This window comes from Anopheles moucheti, chromosome 2 (assembly GCF_943734755.1).
Source record: "Anopheles moucheti chromosome 2, idAnoMoucSN_F20_07, whole genome shotgun sequence".
NCBI classification, from domain to species: domain Eukaryota; kingdom Metazoa; phylum Arthropoda; class Insecta; order Diptera; family Culicidae; genus Anopheles; species Anopheles moucheti.
Genome location: NC_069140.1, coordinates 58,489,772 through 58,507,697, shown reverse-complemented (window position 1 = coordinate 58,507,697; position 17,926 = coordinate 58,489,772). Strand labels below are relative to the sequence as shown.

At 43.0% G+C, this 17,926-nt stretch overlaps 2 protein-coding genes across 2 annotated transcripts; one reads left to right on the top strand and one right to left on the bottom strand.

Annotated features, from left to right (window-relative positions):
* Window positions 1-7,928: 7,928 nt before the first annotated feature.
* On the bottom strand, window positions 7,929-9,657 carry LOC128298171 (translin-associated protein X). Its single transcript, XM_053033913.1, has 2 exons — window positions 9,422-9,657; window positions 7,929-9,117 (listed from the first exon to the last, which is right to left on the bottom strand). Exons 1-2 carry the CDS (start codon window positions 9,655-9,657, stop codon window positions 8,391-8,393), a joined length of 963 nt encoding a protein of 320 aa, XP_052889873.1. The 3' UTR covers window positions 7,929-8,390.
* A 923-nt stretch (window positions 9,658-10,580) lies between these two features.
* Window positions 10,581-17,837, top strand: LOC128310730 (uncharacterized). Its single transcript, XM_053047444.1, has 3 exons — window positions 10,581-10,620; window positions 12,213-14,526; window positions 15,826-17,837. The coding sequence occupies exons 2-3, from the start codon at window positions 12,292-12,294 to the stop codon at window positions 17,767-17,769; spliced, it is 4,179 nt and encodes a 1,392-aa protein (XP_052903404.1). The 5' UTR covers window positions 10,581-10,620; window positions 12,213-12,291; the 3' UTR covers window positions 17,770-17,837.
* Window positions 17,838-17,926: the final 89 nt, after the last annotated feature.

Sequence of the window (17,926 nt, the reverse complement as noted above, 5' to 3'; positions counted from 1 at the left end):
GTTTGAGTCTGCAGTCATATATTGAGCAACTAGTTTCCAAATTTGGAATGGAGGATGCCTATCCGGTGAAAATTCCCATGGATACGGGATACACAACTTTGAACGAAGGTAGCAAACTTTATCCGGATAAGACTGCGTATCGCAGTCTAGTAGGTGCACTGTTGTACCTGGCGGTAAATGCCAGACCGGACATTTCTCTGAGTGTCGGTTTACTTGGCAGGAAGGTTGAAAATCCAAATGAAAGCGATTGGAATACGGCAAAAAGGGTGTTAAGATACCTTAAAGCAACAAAAGATTTTCAAATCAACTACGACATCGGAAAGGGATGGATACTACATGGTTACAGTGATGCGGATTGGGCAGGCGACCAGCAGTCAAGAAAATCAACGAGTGGCTTCATATTCTTTTATGGATCCGGACCAGTGTGTTGGGGAAGTAAGATTCAGACAAGCGTGGCGTTATCATCGCTAGAAGCCGAATACAACGCTCGTACTTTGGCTTGTCAGGAAGCAGTATGGTTGAGACGGCTGTTAGCGGATTTCGACGAGGTTCAAACCGCTCCATCTACTCTGTACGAGGATAACCAGGGGTGCATTAGTTTTGTAACGGCAGAGCGAACGAGTGGACGTGTTAAGCACATAGACACGAAGAGGCATTTCATCCGTGACCTGTGCGAGCAAAAGACAGTAAATATAGTTTACTGTCCATCTGAGCAAATGGTAGCGGACGCTTTAACTAAGCTTTTGTCCGCACCGCAGTTGGACAAGTTTTTGAAACGAGCTACTTTGGCTATGCGTTAGCAATTTGTTCTTTCGACTTTATAGAAGTCGGTAGTCATTCAGGAGGAGTGTTGGATGAGAATGACTACCTTATATACAACAACCTTGTTTGGTGAATTCGTTTTGACAAGTGTGAAGAATAAAAACACATTGATCTCTCTCTTTGGTTTCAACCGGCAAGCTGCGCTGTTGTGTGTCGTCCCGCTTCTGTTAAAACATCCGAAATTTCACATTTTATATTCATCAAATTAAACACTGAGAAGGAAATCGAAGAACCAGACTTTATAGAAGTTAACTCTATAGAGACACTACCTCTCACAGTTGAAGAACTAGGCTCTGCAACTGTAGCGGACAGTAGCGTTCGTGAACTCTTACGTGCATTAAGAATGGGAAAAAGAGTAGATGGTAAATTCAGATTTGGTGTAGGTCAAGAACAGGCATGGATCGAGATATTGAGGAATTGATCAAGAACTGTGTTGTTCCTTGTCAAGCTGCTAAATCAAACCCACCTAAAGTGTCTTTCCACTGCTGGAACACACCTACATAACCTGTTTAAGACCAATATTTTAATGTGTGCCGCCCAATGTGCTGGGAAAAACTGTCAGAACAACGTAGGGGAATAAAACCGACAAGGCGTGTTTCAGGAACGAGTCTCTTAGTTTTTACTTGTGTTTTGGTATTAAAGGAGGAGAAAAGGACTAAGTGATTCTTCGTTGCGAAGAATTCTCAACGTTCCGTTTCTGTCCATCAATGTCCAACTCTTCCTGTTAGGTCCGTTGTCTCTTTGTTACATTACCAACTAAGTATTCATTAGGACACGTGCATGTCCGATGAAATTAATGAATAATAATGAATAATAATAACAAGTATTGAAATTAAACCCAACCCCCGGAAAGTTGAGGCGATAAAGAGGATAATTGCTTCAACAACAATACTGTTAGGACCACCCTGTGCCACTCGCTAGGCACTGGGATGTCAGCTGTCAGCAGGACGAGCTGATATACGCTCTCTTGCTCCCCAGCCGTCTATACAGGGAGACGCGGTGATTGTTGTTACGTTTAATTGAGTGTATTATTAATTGTACGTTATTTTTTAGAAATAAAACCTTAGCTGTTTTAAAACCGGAATAACGAGGATACAAAAAATACAAATGCTTCGATCATTTTTAGATTTAATGAATTACTATAGTAGATCCGTTAAAGATTTTGCAAAAATTGCAAATCATTCAACTCTGCGAGAAGAAATTCCGAGATTCCGCATCAAGTAAAAAAAAATAGATCTGTCAACTGAACAAAAAATGTAAAATGTTTTACAAAGGTAAAAACCAATTTATCTTCTTCGGTTTTGTTAACATATCAAGATTATAATAAGCTCTTTATTTTGATAACAGATGCATCCAATTACGCAATCGTAGCAGTTCTGTCTGAGATAGGACAGAATCCATAGCTCTCTTCATTTTGCTCCTCGTTCTCTGTCAAGAACTTACATTTACATTAACAGACAAGTGTACAAATACAAAATACAAAAGATGGAAAGTCTACCTAGAACAGCATGATTAATAATCGCATTTGGTGGTTGAAAGTAACTAGTATTCAACGGGCCACTCTTAATAACATACTCATCTTGTACGACGAACGGGAAGGAAATTTAGAATGATCGTGCCGATTTACCAGGAGCATTCAAACATTTTCCTCTCTATGGTGTACAGATTCACCCAAAAAGCAACATAACTAATTTGAGTTTTTATAACTTAAAAGATTCTAGACATTGAAATGCGGAAAGAAGAGGAAGCAATCAAACTGGAATCAAACAATTTTACATGGACATGGAAGTGGTCACCGTCCTTCTTTATTGGGTTACCATTTATCATTTTCATCGGTTATCTCATCGTTGTGCAGCTGAAAAATAAATCTAGTCCCTAGCTATAAGCTCACACAAGACCGTGAAATACAGTTAACTGCATTGCTAGACAGTTTCACCGGTATCTTTAGTGATGTAGCAGGCAAAATAATCGGGCCGCCTGCTTCCGTTCATCTCAACCGCATGAAAGGAGCCACTCTGTTCTGCCACCTAGATATAACAGATGCCTATAACGTGCCAATCGATGAAGAGTTCCGAAAAATATTCACTCTTAATACTACCACACACGGACTCATACGGCCAACACGAGCAGTGTATGGAGCAGCAAACATTCCCGCAATTTGGCAAAGACGCATGGGAACAGTACTGCTAGGTTTGAACAATGTCGTAAGTTTCTACGATGATATTATCGTTTTCGCTGAGGATTTCGATGAACTTCTAGTACAGCCCTCATTTCCACATTAAGCAGACTGCAACAGAGTGGACTGAAGCTCAATCGCGCAAAATGCATCTTCGCTGTACCATCGCTCGAATGTCTGGGACATCGTATCGATCGCGAAGGGTTGCATAAGTCTAGTGAGCACATTGAAGCTTTAAAGGGTGCTCCAAGACCAACCATCAACGCCAGAAGAGCTTCAACTTTTCTTAGGAAAAGCTACTTACTACTCCGCATTCATTCCGAATCTGTCTTCACGAACAAGAGTGCTGCGCAACATGATACAAGAAAGCAATTTCATATGGTCATCGGAAACGGATAAAGCCTACCATGAGACCACCAGAACAAGCGTAGAAAATCCACGCAGACATTACTACAACAATCAACCTTCACAATCACAACGCAGTGCTGAAGTATCTTCAGATGGGACTGAATCATCCGATTCTCAATATGCGATGCCTATTAGCAGTCCAGAAAGAAATACATCCCGCCCAAAGAAATACATCGTATTACGTCGCAGTGATCGCATACGCCGCCCACCAAACAGATACTCCCACCTAAGAAGAGCCACCTAAGAAGGGAAGAAATGTCATGTATGTAAATGTATGGCATCCGCAACAAAGTCGAAAGAAGAGGAAGCAATCAAACTGGAATCAAACAATTTTACATGGATAACCAGCGCATTTGCGCAAATCGTAATCAGAACCACAGCCCTTACAATAAGCACTGCCCTGCGCGTATTGCCTACAGGAATAAAAATAGTGTGACCAAAGCCCAGCAACCGAAACAACCAGTGTTCGTTCCAGCTGGGTAAACGTAACGATTGGGACAGTCACACGCAAGGAGAAATTCTATGTAGTATCCGGAGTATACGAGACACTCATGGGGCGAGAATGGATCTCACACTTTGCAAATCAAATTGATTTAAATAATATGTTCTCTGAACATACATCCGTACACTCAGTGACCGATAATACATTGAATCCAGATCATGAAATGCAGCTGACGAGATTGTTGGACAGCTTCGCTAATGTTTTCAATGACTCTGCAGGTAAGCTGATAGGACCTCCAGCAAAAGTGCATTTGCGGGAAAACACAACCCCAGTGTTTGTGCCAAAGCACGCGACATCCCTTACGCGTTATGAGAACGATATGCTGAGGAGATTAACACAAAACTAAGAACAGGATTTTACGAAAAGGTCGAGTATTCGGAATGGGCATCACCGACACACGTAGTAGTGAAGAAAAATGTTAAGCTGAGAATAACCGGTAACTATAAGCCCACGGTAAACCCACTTATGATTATAGATGAGCACCCGATTCCACGAATAGAGAATATTTTTAACCGAATGAAAGGAACTGCTCTCTTTTGTCATCCAAACGTCACCGACGCGTATACACACCTTCCGATAGACGAACAGTTCCGCCATGTTTTAACTCTGAACACAACAACGCATGGGCTTATTCGTAACCAAAGCTGTATACGGTGCCGCCAACATACCAGCTATCTGACAGCGTCGTATGGAAGATTTTCTACTAGGACTTACAAACGTCATAAGCTTCTATGACGACATTATCGACTTCGCAAAAGATTTCGAAGAGCTCCTTCAAGCTTTAACGAACATTCTAGGCAGAATCAAAGAAAGCGGTTTGAAACTGAATAGATCGAAGTGTGTCTTTGCTACATCATTATTCGAGTCCTGCCGACTATTGTTCCCGCATACCTTTCCCGTTTTGCAAAACATTGTGATGCCCACAGTCTTTCTCTTCGCAGGGGATGAAACGACGATCAAGATGATTTCAAAGCCTTTATGCTTAACCAAATCCAACAGCTACCCATTAAAGCCGAACAAATCGCACGTGAAACGCGAAAAGATGAGAAGTTAGGAAAAATCCTGATAGAACTCGAAATGGGACGTAACTTATCACAATGCGGATATAAAGCACCTGAAGCAAAGTACACCATGGTCGCCGATTGCTTGCTGTATGAACACAGAGTAGTCATTCCTGATATCCTCCGTCCGGCAATACTTCAAGATCTTCACGCAGCACATAGAGGAATGGTGAAAATGAAGTCGCTCGCACGATCATATGTTTACTGGCCAGGGATTGACAAAGACATCGAACAACTGATCGAAGCCTGCCATGAATGCGCAAAGACAGCAGCAGCACCTCCTAAGTTTAACCAACACCACTGGGAGTACCCATCCAGTCCCTGGGAGCGTGTGCATATCGATTATGCTGGACCCGTCGCAGGCGCCATGTTGCTGATCATCGTCAACGCATATAGCAAGTGGGTTGAGGTGAAAGTGACTCACTCAACTACAACTGAAGCAACGATAAAGATCCTTGATGAGCTATTTGCATCCTACGGAGCACCTCCCACTGTAGTGACAGACAATGGAACGCAATTCACTGCTGAAGACTTCAGGGCATTTCTCCAACGTAGCGGGGTCAAATTTCACAAGCGTTCCGCACCATATCATCCGGCAACCAATGGCCAAGCAGAGCGGTACGTGCAGACTGTTAAGCGAGCCCCGAGGGCTATGCATTCCTCAAGCACCACACTGCAAGCTAATCTTAACAAATTCCTGCTCCAATACCGAAAAAGTCCGCACAGTGAAACCGACGAACCTCCAGCGAAACTCTTACTGGGACGCAACACTCGTTCACGTCTCGATTTGGTCCGTCCACAAGATATCCAAAGAAGAACAGCAGAGAAGCAACGAGTCGCTTTCCAGCCATCCTATCGTACATTCGAGCCAGGGCAACTCGTCTATTGCCTCTCGGGCAATCCAAGAATGGATAAGTGGATCCGAGGATCAGTGGTAACTCGTTTGGGCGGTCTTCACTACTCCATCGATTGCGAAAGTAACCTCATGAAACGCCACGTAGACCAGATACGACCAGCACAAGACAACAACAGGATGATTACCCAACGTACTGTACACGAACCACCTCAAACGCCTGAGGTACATCATCGCAGAAGCTACTACGGGACAGCTGATTCTCCACCGACATCTCTGGGCTCTAAGTCCCCGCGTACAGAGTCAGTGTCATCCGATTTATCAGATTCATCCACGGCATCCGATTCACCGTATGGCACCCCGACAGGAAGTCCGATCCGTGCCAGTGACACGCCAATAGCCGTTCGTCGTTTAACAAGACAACGCAACCCGCCTTCACGATACTCGCCGTAGTGTATCTCTAAGAAGGGAGGAGTGTTGTGTATCAACCTTGGGCAAGTGTCAATGAGACATTGATACTTGGACAAGATGAATGAACCCGTCAGAGAACGACGCCGGATTCCTCGCTAACAAGTCTTTCCTATTTCGACTTCTTCTGGTTTATTATCCCTCATGTTAATATTAGAAAAGTTGCTCAATGAAGAACAAACATAATACGCAACACAAAGAAACAACAGAAATCAACATTTCACGCAAAAAATTCTTGTTTTATCTAGCAAAAGAGCTTACAGAGGAGTGGATAGAGACAAAAATTGAGAAAGCTCCAAAAAACATCTCTGGAAAAGAAGAACTTTTAAAAACAATTTCTGAGGCAAACGATCGAATTCTTACAAGAAAATTGTGTCAAGTTGGATATTGTAACAACAATAAAACAAAAAACATGTGTTACGTGTGTGAAAAGTATGTAAAAATGTTTTGTTAATGAATGTATGTGTGCTTTAGTTAAGTTTTTGTTGAATGATGTGAACTAAAAAAAACTGAAATCGTTAAAAGAAATGATGAAGAAACTAATAAAAACAAATTTTGAATGTGGAACTCTACAACTGTTTTTTGTTGTTATTTTACCTAACAAGTAAATTGCCATGTAAATTAAGTTAAAAAATATTTTCTTCTGTGGTATTAGCAACAACCAATCAATAGTTCATTAATCAAACCCTAAAACCTCAAATTTATATGAAAATAATAATCATATCTTAAAAAATGTTTTTTTTAACAACCAGTCATTTTGACTGGACGCGGTAGAGTTGCCTGCGTTGAAAACTGGGTAGTTCTAGTGTTAAAACTGAACCAGAAAAGATGTGAATTTTTGCAACAGTCGATTTTATTTTTAGGACATCGCATTGAAAATGGTACGATTTTGCCATGCATAATCGCCATAATTGCAAGACCACTCACGGACCAATTAATGAAAGATAGAAATTTCCATATGAAACTAGAAGCTTTTCGGAAACTAAAACAAAAGCTTTTACAGAGAATCCTAAGGGTGAGGGAGAAACTCAAGTACATACGGATGCATCCAAATAAGGTTTTGGTGCTGTACTTTTGCAGAAATTTGATGAAAAATTTTATCCAATTATGTTCTGGAGTAAAAAAAAACTACACAAGAAGTAAGAAACGGGATTCATAAAGCGCAGATTATTTAAAAAAGAAATTTTGATAAAATACACAAACCAACTGTAGAATAAAAAGTGGGCAACCTAGTAGCTATTAAACGAACTCAGTTCATTGTTGGTCGTAAATTAGCAAAAACGAATATTTAGGACCATATGAGGTATGAGCGTACAGTGGAACGATCGCTATAAGGTACAAAAAGCCGCCAATTGCGAAGGCCCGAATGTTACTACTACTAGTGTAGACTTTATGAAATTATGGTCGAATGTGACAACAAACGACGCACTAGATTCAACCGACGATTTAATGGAAATTAATTAATTACAACACCTACCCTTGAGGAAAAGGGAAAGCCAGGAAAGGCCGAATGCAGGAATTAGAACAAGTCGGGTGAGACGATTCGAGAGAAGATAAGAAAAATGGTAGAGAGAAATGTCATTAAGAGTGTAAGCGCAAGCGGAATGTGTAGCCAGTATCGATTTGATCATCAAATAAGCAACATCAAATCTTTAATCAAATCTTGAATAAAAGGAAAAAAAAGGAAAAAAAAAGAAAATGTAAATGCAAATTGCAACTATAGACAAGAAAGGATTTTGTAATTTTCCAACAACGAACGTTAACATGAAAATATCCTTCAATACCTTTCCGAATCAGATAGACAACAGCAGTTCAGTTAATTATTGTTAGTATCGAATATCGTAGGTTGACAAATATTGTTTGCAGAAAAGCACGGATGGTTTCAGCGAATAATATGGAATTAATGATTGCATGTGCTAAATTCCATTCGTTTAACCAAAAATAGACTTCGTCTTATCATTATATGCTTCATTACTAGCCACATTCATTCAGCCACTTCGAACGAGAATTTTTACTACCCTTTTTCAGTACTAATAAACAAACTTCATGAAAGTATTACGTTCCTACCTTATTACGGATTTTGTACAAACTATCAGCAGTTCAAAAATATACGCCCTCGTCGTCGTCTTCTTTTGAAAGTTGTAACTGGAACAGCGAAGAAGCGGCATCATCAGTTGTTCCCCACTTAGCTGCTTCACCACCTCGAACCGTCACATTATAGCAAACATTCTCACTTTTCAATAAACTTTGCCGCAATGTGATCATTTTGTGAGTAAAATCACGACTCCGTATTGACGTTACACTCAGGAATCCTTTGTACAGTTCTTGCATAAAGCGGCAATGTTGGAAACAACTCTCAGAATTTCCAGATCCGAGAGAGTTGACACACGTTCTCATAATCTCACCGCTAAGATCACCAAGGCCAAGTACAAAATCTTGCGGATGCAGCATACAGGTCATCTTTAATGCTTCGAAACCTTCGTTTGATACAGCTGTTGCCATTGTTGATTTCTCCAAGCCGGCTTCAGCAGATAGCTCCTTACAGTCTTCCTCCTTAATGTTTTTAGTATCGCTTGGAGCTTCGCTTGGGGTCTTTTCATATGTAAGCTTCTGTTGAATGGATTCCCAGTGCGATATATTCTGCCCGCAAGAGTATTCATAAAATGTGTAAGCTTCAATAAACTCTTGCATTCCATTCGTATATGCCCGAGCAAACTGGTAAGGATCTTGATCGTTCAGTTCTCTTGCAATGCTTATAAAATGGTTGCGAAAAATAGATTCCAGTCGTTCCTTTGCTTCTTCGCAAACTTTTCGAAGATTGTTCTTCCTGAAACATGAACAAAAATCATTACTTTTTTGGATAACATTCAAGACCGTAACCTCAAAACAGCTTGAGGTGACAGCATGGAAACAGAAACCATTTTGAAAATGAATCAGATTCTTTGCATTACCAATACAACGACATCGCGTCGTGACGATTTCATGTTAATCACGCTTCTAATGATTCGTGGACAATTAGGATTATTCAATTTTTATATTACTGATGATGCGTAAAATGATAGCAAAATAAGCAGTCTCCCTTAAGCTTGCTTCAATAATATAACATATATTATATCCGTACCCCAGCTTACCTAGGATCGATGGTGTGCAGAAGAAAGATGATTCGCTTGGATTCAATCGTGATATCTCGGCCGATTTTCACAATGCGCTCATATTTATCGTGCTTCGCATCTAAAATTGTCGCGTATTCACGGAAACACTGAATTACGGGATTGTTCTCATCAACCAGAGCATTGTCGTGATCTTTTCCACGACGACCGCCTCCCTTCCCGAAATGTTGACGCTTGTTTCCGCGGTATGCACTCATTTTGCTCGAAGCTTTCGGTGAGCCGGAAATGAAATAGGAAAACGCAGATTCTTCTAAATGATTTCCAAAAACGCACAAACGAAGTACAGTTTTCCCGGCAATTCGCAACCAACTTGTAGCTGTCACGACGGTAGCGGCATGCACCAATGACGATCACATAAACTGGTGTTGGGCCAAATGCAATGACGGGTACGCATTTCTTGACGTTTGTGGGACGAACATTTATTTTTTATCGGCAAAATTTCGACTGATGGGAAGTACGAGCACCATTTTAAACTGTTTGGCAACAAAACGTATAAAAATGTTTTAATCTAGTGTTGATAACGAATAAGAAGGCGATTTTGTATGTCAATCGAAATTATTTTTCGAAATTCTAGAAGTTTGACATCCGGCGAACCGTGCAACGTTTAAACGCATTTTCGTGTATTTTGGTACGCAGAGAGGTGAAACGATGCAGTGTGTGTATACAATTTTACAGAATATAAACTGTTTCATGTAAGATGGTAGCTCTGGCTGCAGATAACTGCAGATATCAGTGCGAAAGAATCTGTTTTTTCTTCACGAGTTGACAGTTATGGTGGCTCTTGGGAATCCTGACAGACCATTCCCACTGTGCAGCTGAAAAGATTAACGTGCATCTACACATAGGGGTCTTCACAGGTACGCTAACGTAGCTGTCATTTACCATAACATTAGGTATGAGAGCAGGTACGTTAGAAGTTAACCGTGATTGGTGGGTGACCAAAATGGAAGGTTTTCTGCCTAACGTACCTGCAAAGATCGCTAGGTGTAGATGCACGGTTAGAAAGTCCAAAACAAGTGCCACAAACAACGTCGGTCGAGCATTGTAACAAACAAAACAGCCCACGGGGAAAGTGTTTGGCCACCACCGTAATTACCTTCACCGTCTGGTGTAACTGTGCAGTGAACAGTGAAACCTTAATAATTACGACGAGCGGTTTGGTTAGTGCTATAAACTGTATATGATTTGTAATGCGTTTGATAGCTGCAAACAAAATACAGAACAAATCTGAGTCCTCATTATTTATGCCCGAAAAGGCAAATTCATTGATGTGAGTGTCCATTCAAGCTAGAAGAAAATAATTAGGAGAAGTGAAATGCAATCATTGAAACGTGTCTTATTGACACACGCACACCGAGATAGATGCACAATTGCCTGTGGTATTGTTGGCGATTGTTTCTTGGCATTAACAGAACGGTTTTTTTTTGTTAAGGGTATACAACCTCTCAACTTCCCTAGAACGGACTTTGGATGTGTGCGATAATCCGTGCTTATTGATGCGTAGCGTGTTCTTCGTTTCTTAATCGTTATTTAAACATTTCTATTTAATTTAGTTTATGTTGACAAAAAAGTGCTGTGATGAGACTATCAGGCATTCGGTTGGCTTCAATAGGCAAACTATAGAGTTTTACAAAAAGGCACAAAAAGCCATGTACATGAAGGCATTTAGGCAAAAGATTGACGCAATGATTATTTTCACCAGCAATATGTTAGCTTGAATAGGAGACGAGCGGGATAGGAGCGAGAGGTCTAAGCAAATAGATTCGAGTGTGCCTATCGCACGGTACCATTTAGGCTGATAATAATTCACAACAAATCTAACCAAAACTGTAACTAGTTATTTGGACGTTTAGCTTTCTGGTGTAGTAGCTCATCCAGCAAGTAGGAAACAATCGGTATCATTTTCTTATCAACCGCTCCAAAAGGTCCGTCGACTGATCCGTTGTTCGTTTTGATGAAGTGTTCCGTTACTGCGTAACGCTGGCTTCTCGCTGGCTTTGGTCAATTGGAGCGTGATGACTCATGTTTGGTTCCGGCAATGTTCGTTTCTTAGCTTTTCACCATTCACTCGCTGATGGGTTGCATCACGATATCGAATAATGTGGAAACGTGTAATGCTGCGACATTTTGGCAATTCCGAATAAGGGGGAGAGAGTGTATCTGATAACTACTAGCTATCTTTCGTTGTCCTATGTCGATAAGGTGTTATTTATCGGCAATGTGTAGTGCCTGTAGAGCGTGCTGCTGAAATTGCAAAGATATTCAATGAAATCGTTCAGATGCTGTTTTGATTGTTAAAAACTCCACGTATTTAAAATTTAGGACACGTACAAAAACATACCATCTTTTGAAAAGCCGTCAAATTATTAACTTCATACATTGAAGCAACATTATCGTAAATGAAGAATTTAAAATATCCAATGGAAATGGTAAAAATCTCGCCGGTTGAAAGTAATCTTAAACGATAACTAATGGGGCGCGTTATCACATTTAACTTTTTTCTGTAAGGTTCCTATCGCACTTGTACGATTTGGTGACTTTCTTGAAACATTCAAACACAGTTATCAGTGAACGAATATCACGGTCGGTTGGAAAGCAATAAGCGAACAAACGAGTAAAACAGCTCAACCACAAAAGTGTTCGAAACATGTAATTCATTAAGATTGGCACGTTTGTTAAGATTCATCACAAAAATGCTAAAAGTGTTCTAAAAATCTCATTTTATCTATTGTTTTTCGTTCTCTGATTTTAGGTAAAACGCAACACTTACAGGACGTGTAAAACCTGGCTAACCAAACAGTGTGCGAGCACATTTCTCTGGGCAGAACAAAATGGATTATATAAACTTTCCCAACCTGACCAGCGTTTATTCGCCCAACCGTGAGGCGTGTCTAGTGCTAAATAAGACCAAAATCTTGATTAACCTCTACGAAGGTATCCCGGAGACGTTGCTGCTTAATGTGATAGCATGGTTTTTCTTGATATTGCTGTTCACGCTGCTCCGTCAGCAAGCCTGGGATTATGGGCGGCTAGCATTAGTGAACAGTCACGGCGAGAACAAACGCTGGACGCAACTGTTCTATGCTCATGGCAACGTGCCCGGTGGTGGTGGGACGATGGGCAGCTCGACGGAAACTTCAGACACACTCAATAGCCTCAACATCGATCGGGGATTCTTCTCCTGGATAGTTGCCACATTTCGTCTAACGAAGGAACAAATACTTACGCACAGTGGCCCGGATGCAGTGCACTACCTTTCATTTCAGCGACACCTGATCGTTTTGATGGGTATTATGACGGTGATTTCGATCGCTATTATACTTCCGATCAATTTTGCCGGCACGCTCAGCGGTGATAAGAACTCGTTCGGGCACACGACAATTTCGAACCTCGATCCAGATTCACCCTCGATGTGGGCCCACGTCGTGTTTGCCATTGCCTACGTACCGATGGTGGTGTTGATTATGCGGCGTGCATCTGGTCGCAATGCTTTCAAAACCGCGCCGACGCGCACGATCATGGCGACCAACATTTCGCAAGGCGATTGCAGCAAAACCATCATAAGAACCTACCTGCAGCAGCTATTCCCGGAAGTGTCGGTCGAAGACATCCAACTGGCCTACAATATATCAAGTTTGATTAAAGCGGCTGAAGAATATGAGCGAACAGTCGAAGCACGCATCTACTGTGACGCCCACCGAAATCGGGATGCAATCCAGGCTCAACCGTCTTGTTTCAGCTGTGAAAAGGTAGACGCATTGGAGTATTACAAAGATCACGAAACACAATTGGCTGGTGAGGTGGCACGGTTGCGTGCTTCGGCACTGAACGAACCGCTCGGCATTGCATTCGTGACGCTCAATTCGGCCCACGAAGCACAACACGTTATGCTGCATTTTAAGCCGGGGACGTATCGTGAGTGGAATCTTTCGTTTGCCCCGGCTCCATCGGATATATTCTGGGAAAATCTCAACATCGATACAGCCCAGTGGTACTGCAAGTGGGCAACAGTTAACTTTGCACTATTTCTGTTTCTATTTTTCCTTACCACCCCCGTCATCATTGTGAATCAGCTGGACACGCTATCGCTAACGAAAAACACCACCTCGCAGATCAGCAAGATCAGCCCGCTAGTTTCGGAATTCCTGCCCACGTTACTGCTGTGGTCCCTGTCCGCATTGATGCCAGTCATCGTCGCCTACTCGGACACGTGGTTGTCGCACTGGACACGGTCGAGACAAAACTATCTCATTATGACAAAAACATTCGGCTATCTACTGTTCATGATATTAATCCTACCGTCCCTCGGTTTGACGAGCGCCCAGGCGCTACTGCAATGGACTATTGAGTCGAACGACACGTACCGGTGGGAGTGTATCTTTCTGCCGGACAAAGGTGCATTCTTTGTAAACTATATCATTACCGCCGCGTTCATCGGTACGGCGCTCGAGTTGATACGTTTTCCGGATCTTATTTGCTATCTTTGGAAACTAGCGACGGCAAAATCACGGGCCGAGACACCCTACATACGGAAATCTATCCTTATCACATTCCCGTTTGGTATCCACTATGCCTGGATGGTGATGGTGTTTACGACTAGTACTGTCTACAGTTTGGCCTGTCCACTAATCATGCCTTTCGCCATGGTATACATCACGCTGAAACACTTCGTCGACAAGCATAATCTCTTTTTTGCATTCGCACCATCGAACATGATCAGTCAAGGTAGTGGGGGTAAAATTCACAGCACTGCCGTCACTATGACAAAATTTTCGGTTGTCCTGTTGCTGATCATCATGGCAGCGTTGGCAGTGGTGCGCACTGGTAAGCTTGAGTTACGTGCAGGTGTGCTAATCATGGCCTTGTGCGTAACGCTCGTCATGTTCGCATGCATGTCACCGATTAAACGGTGCACAACATCACCTCTGCGCATCGTCGAAATGGATGGACCAGCTCCGATCTACGTGGCGGATGTGTTGATTAACCGACGCATGGTGTCGGACAGCCCGTCTCATCTCAGCTATGGATCAGATACGACAATGAACATTGTGATGAATGATGCCGGTGTCAGTGTGACTGCATAGAGTACGTCCTCAGCTTCCTTCCATATTTTACCCTGCACACGTCTTATGCTCTCCTCACCCGTGATCGCAAGCATGATCCAAAGTGATATTAAATTTTAAGCCAACTCAATTGCTTACGATGCAGTATTCCGCGTCTCTGCTGAATTCATAGAAACGGAACCAAATCAGCGCAGATTTTCTGTAAGCTTACAATCGCGGTTTGTAAAGTGGTTCATGCGCTCACATGGCTTTTCAGAACCATTGTGAAGGTCTGGATAGGGCGGAAATGTTAAGCAAATGGTTATCACGCGTGATGAAGTTGTGAGGATAAAAGGTTTTTTGTTGTTTTCACTTTTTTGAATTGTTTGATTGTCAGTTTCTATTACAAATGCTTTAGAATGTTTCACTTGAGTAATGTTTGGAACCAAACCAAGTGAGATGTAATTTTTTACCTTTCTAACAATCATATGTAATAAATAATAGCAAAATTATTAGTCAATGACAATTCCAAGAAAATGTCACTATAAATTATTTAATCATAGCAGTTTGATTATTGATTTCCCTGTATATCCAGTAAATGGAGACAAAAGAACCTCCACTCCGTATAGAAAATGTGATCATGTGCAAATAAACATTTCCTATCTCTTGCAACGGAGAACAATTGTAGTGGAGAACAATATGTTTAAACCCGACTTGTATGTTGTTTATAAGAGATTTATATAAATTTTAGGACCAATAAAAGGTAGAACTAACACTGACAAAAAAAATTAATATTTCAGATTTTTTTTTGAATATCTTTCCAATGCAAAATTTAAATAATCGAAATACGTTGCAAATTCCAGTACTACAAGCCCCAATAAGAGAAAATGGGCAAGGCTATTTGTTTAGCAAATTATTCAATGCTTCCGATTAGTGGATTACTAAATTACATGTAAAACGATGTGTTTGGATCTAGCAGAATGCAGAATTACGGATTTCAGCCGAGACACAACGTCAACTCACCACATCCATGACACACCAGTGGTATCGAGCACTATCGCGTACGTTCGAGCAACCGTTCGAGTAGCTTCTGGTGGGTTCGAGAAGCTCACCGATGATTCTAGAAATTGAAATGTTTCATATATATAGCCGCGTTTCGGGCAGCGAGCGTCATTCAAAGAACAACAAACGGAGAGTGAAAAGCAAACGCGCGCCAACTACAGCGTGAGAATCAAGCGTGCAACAATCGAATTGTGAATTACACGAAAAAGCTACACTGACGCGAACTTGTTTTATCGAGTTGAAGTGAACTTGAAAATATAAACACCGTACAAACTTATCGTGAAAATGCCGTCTGCAATTGGAATCGATTTGGGCACGACGTACTCGTGCGTAGGAGTGTTTCAGCATGGAAAGGTGGAAATCATTGCCAACGACCAGGGCAACCGAACCACTCCAAGCTATGTTGCTTTCTCGGACACGGAGCGGCTTATTGGTGACGCAGCCAAGAATCAGGCGGCCATGAACCCTACAAACACAGTGTTCGATGCTAAACGATTGATCGGACGCCGGTATGACGACCCGAAGATTCAGGCCGATCTTAAACACTGGCCATTCACGGTGGTGAACGACTGCGGAAAGCCAAAGATCCAGGCGGAATTCAAAGGATCACGCAAGACGTTTGCGCCAGAGGAGATCAGCTCGATGGTGTTGACGAAAATGAAGGAAACGGCTGAAGCATACCTGGGCCATTCGGTGAAGAACGCGGTCATCACAGTGCCAGCCTACTTCAACGACAGTCAGCGACAGGCTACGAAGGACGCCGGTGCCATCGCGGGTCTGAATGTGATGCGCATCATCAACGAACCGACGGCGGCCGCACTGGCTTATGGTTTGGACAAGAATCTGAAAGGCGAACGCAACGTGTTGATATTCGATCTGGGCGGCGGAACGTTCGACGTATCCATTCTGACCATCGACGAGGGCTCGCTGTTCGAAGTACGAGCCACTGCCGGCGATACACATCTGGGAGGGGAAGATTTCGACAATCGAATGGTGACCCATTTCGTGGAGGAGTTCAAGCGCAAGTTCAAAAAGGACCTATCGACGAACGCCCGGGCACTGCGGCGCCTGAGGACGGCTTGCGAGAGAGCGAAACGTACGCTTTCCTCCAGCACGGAGGCGACGATCGAGATCGACGCTTTGATGGATGGCATCGACTACTACACGAAAATCAGCCGTGCCCGCTTCGAGGAGCTTTGCTCGGATCTGTTCCGCTCCACGCTGCACCCGGTGGAAAAAGCCCTCACGGACGCAAAAATGGACAAAGGCGCTATTCACGACATCGTCCTAGTGGGCGGTTCTACTCGCATTCCGAAGGTACAATCGCTGTTGCAGAACTTCTTCAGTGGCAAATCCTTGAACTTGTCGATCAATCCCGACGAAGCGGTGGCCTACGGTGCGGCGGTCCAAGCGGCTATTCTTAGTGGCGATAAGGACGAAAAGATCCAGGACGTGTTGTTGGTCGATGTGGCTCCGCTATCTCTGGGAATCGAAACCGCCGGAGGTGTGATGACTAAGCTGATCGAGCGCAACTCACGTATCCCGTGTAAACAGACACAGTCCTTCTCGACCTACGCGGACAACCAGCCGGGCGTGTCGATCCAGGTGTTCGAAGGCGAGAGGGCGATGACAAAGGACAACAATCTGCTGGGCCAGTTCGACCTTTCGGGCATTCCGCCGGCACCGCGCGGTGTGCCAAAGATCGAGGTCACGTTCGATCTAGACGCGAACGGCATTCTGAACGTATCGGCGAAGGAAATGAGCACTGGCAAGGAGAAAAACATCACGATCAAGAACGACAAGGGTCGCTTGTCGCAGGCTGACATCGACCGTATGCTGGCCGAGGCGGAGAAGTTCCGCGAGGAGGATGAAAAGCAGCGAGAGTGCGTTGCAGCGCGCAACCAACTCGAGGCGTACTGTTTCAGCCTGAAGCAATCGCTAGAGGCAGCCGGTTCGAAGCTAAGCGAAAGCGATCGCAAAACAGTAGAGGACCGGTGCAACGAGGCCCTGCGCTGGATCAACGGTAACAGTATGGCAGAGAAAGAGGAGTACGATCACAAAATGCAGGAGCTATCGCGAGCCTGCAGTCCGATCATGACGAAGCTGCATCAGCAGTCAGGAGCCGGTCCATCTCCGACCAGTTGTGGACAGCAAGCTGGCGGTTTCGGTGGACGAACGAGACCGACAGTAGAGGAAGTTGATTAAGAGGCAGACAAAGCGGCCAGCTTCAGGAGTAATACTGGCAAGGCGTACAAGAAGACTGTGCTATTAGCTGTACATGAATATGAATAAGTCTTTATATAAGAAATTGATGTATAACTGTAAATGACTGTTTTGCAAGAAATGCTTGCCGTTAAATAAA

Coding starts and splice junctions, on each gene's coding strand:
- LOC128298171 (XM_053033913.1), bottom strand. CDS start 9,657: ATGAGTGCATACCGCGGAAACAAGCGTCAACATTTCGGGAAGGGAGGC. Junction 9,118..9,421: donor CTGCACACCATCGATCCTAG/GTAAGCTGGGGT, acceptor TTCATGTTTCAG/GAAGAACAATCTTCGAAAAG.
- LOC128310730 (XM_053047444.1), top strand. CDS start 12,292: ATGGATTATATAAACTTTCCCAACCTGACCAGCGTTTATTCGCCCAAC. Junction 14,527..15,825: donor TTGTGATGAATGATGCCGGT/GTCAGTGTGACT, acceptor TTGAAAATATAA/ACACCGTACAAACTTATCGT.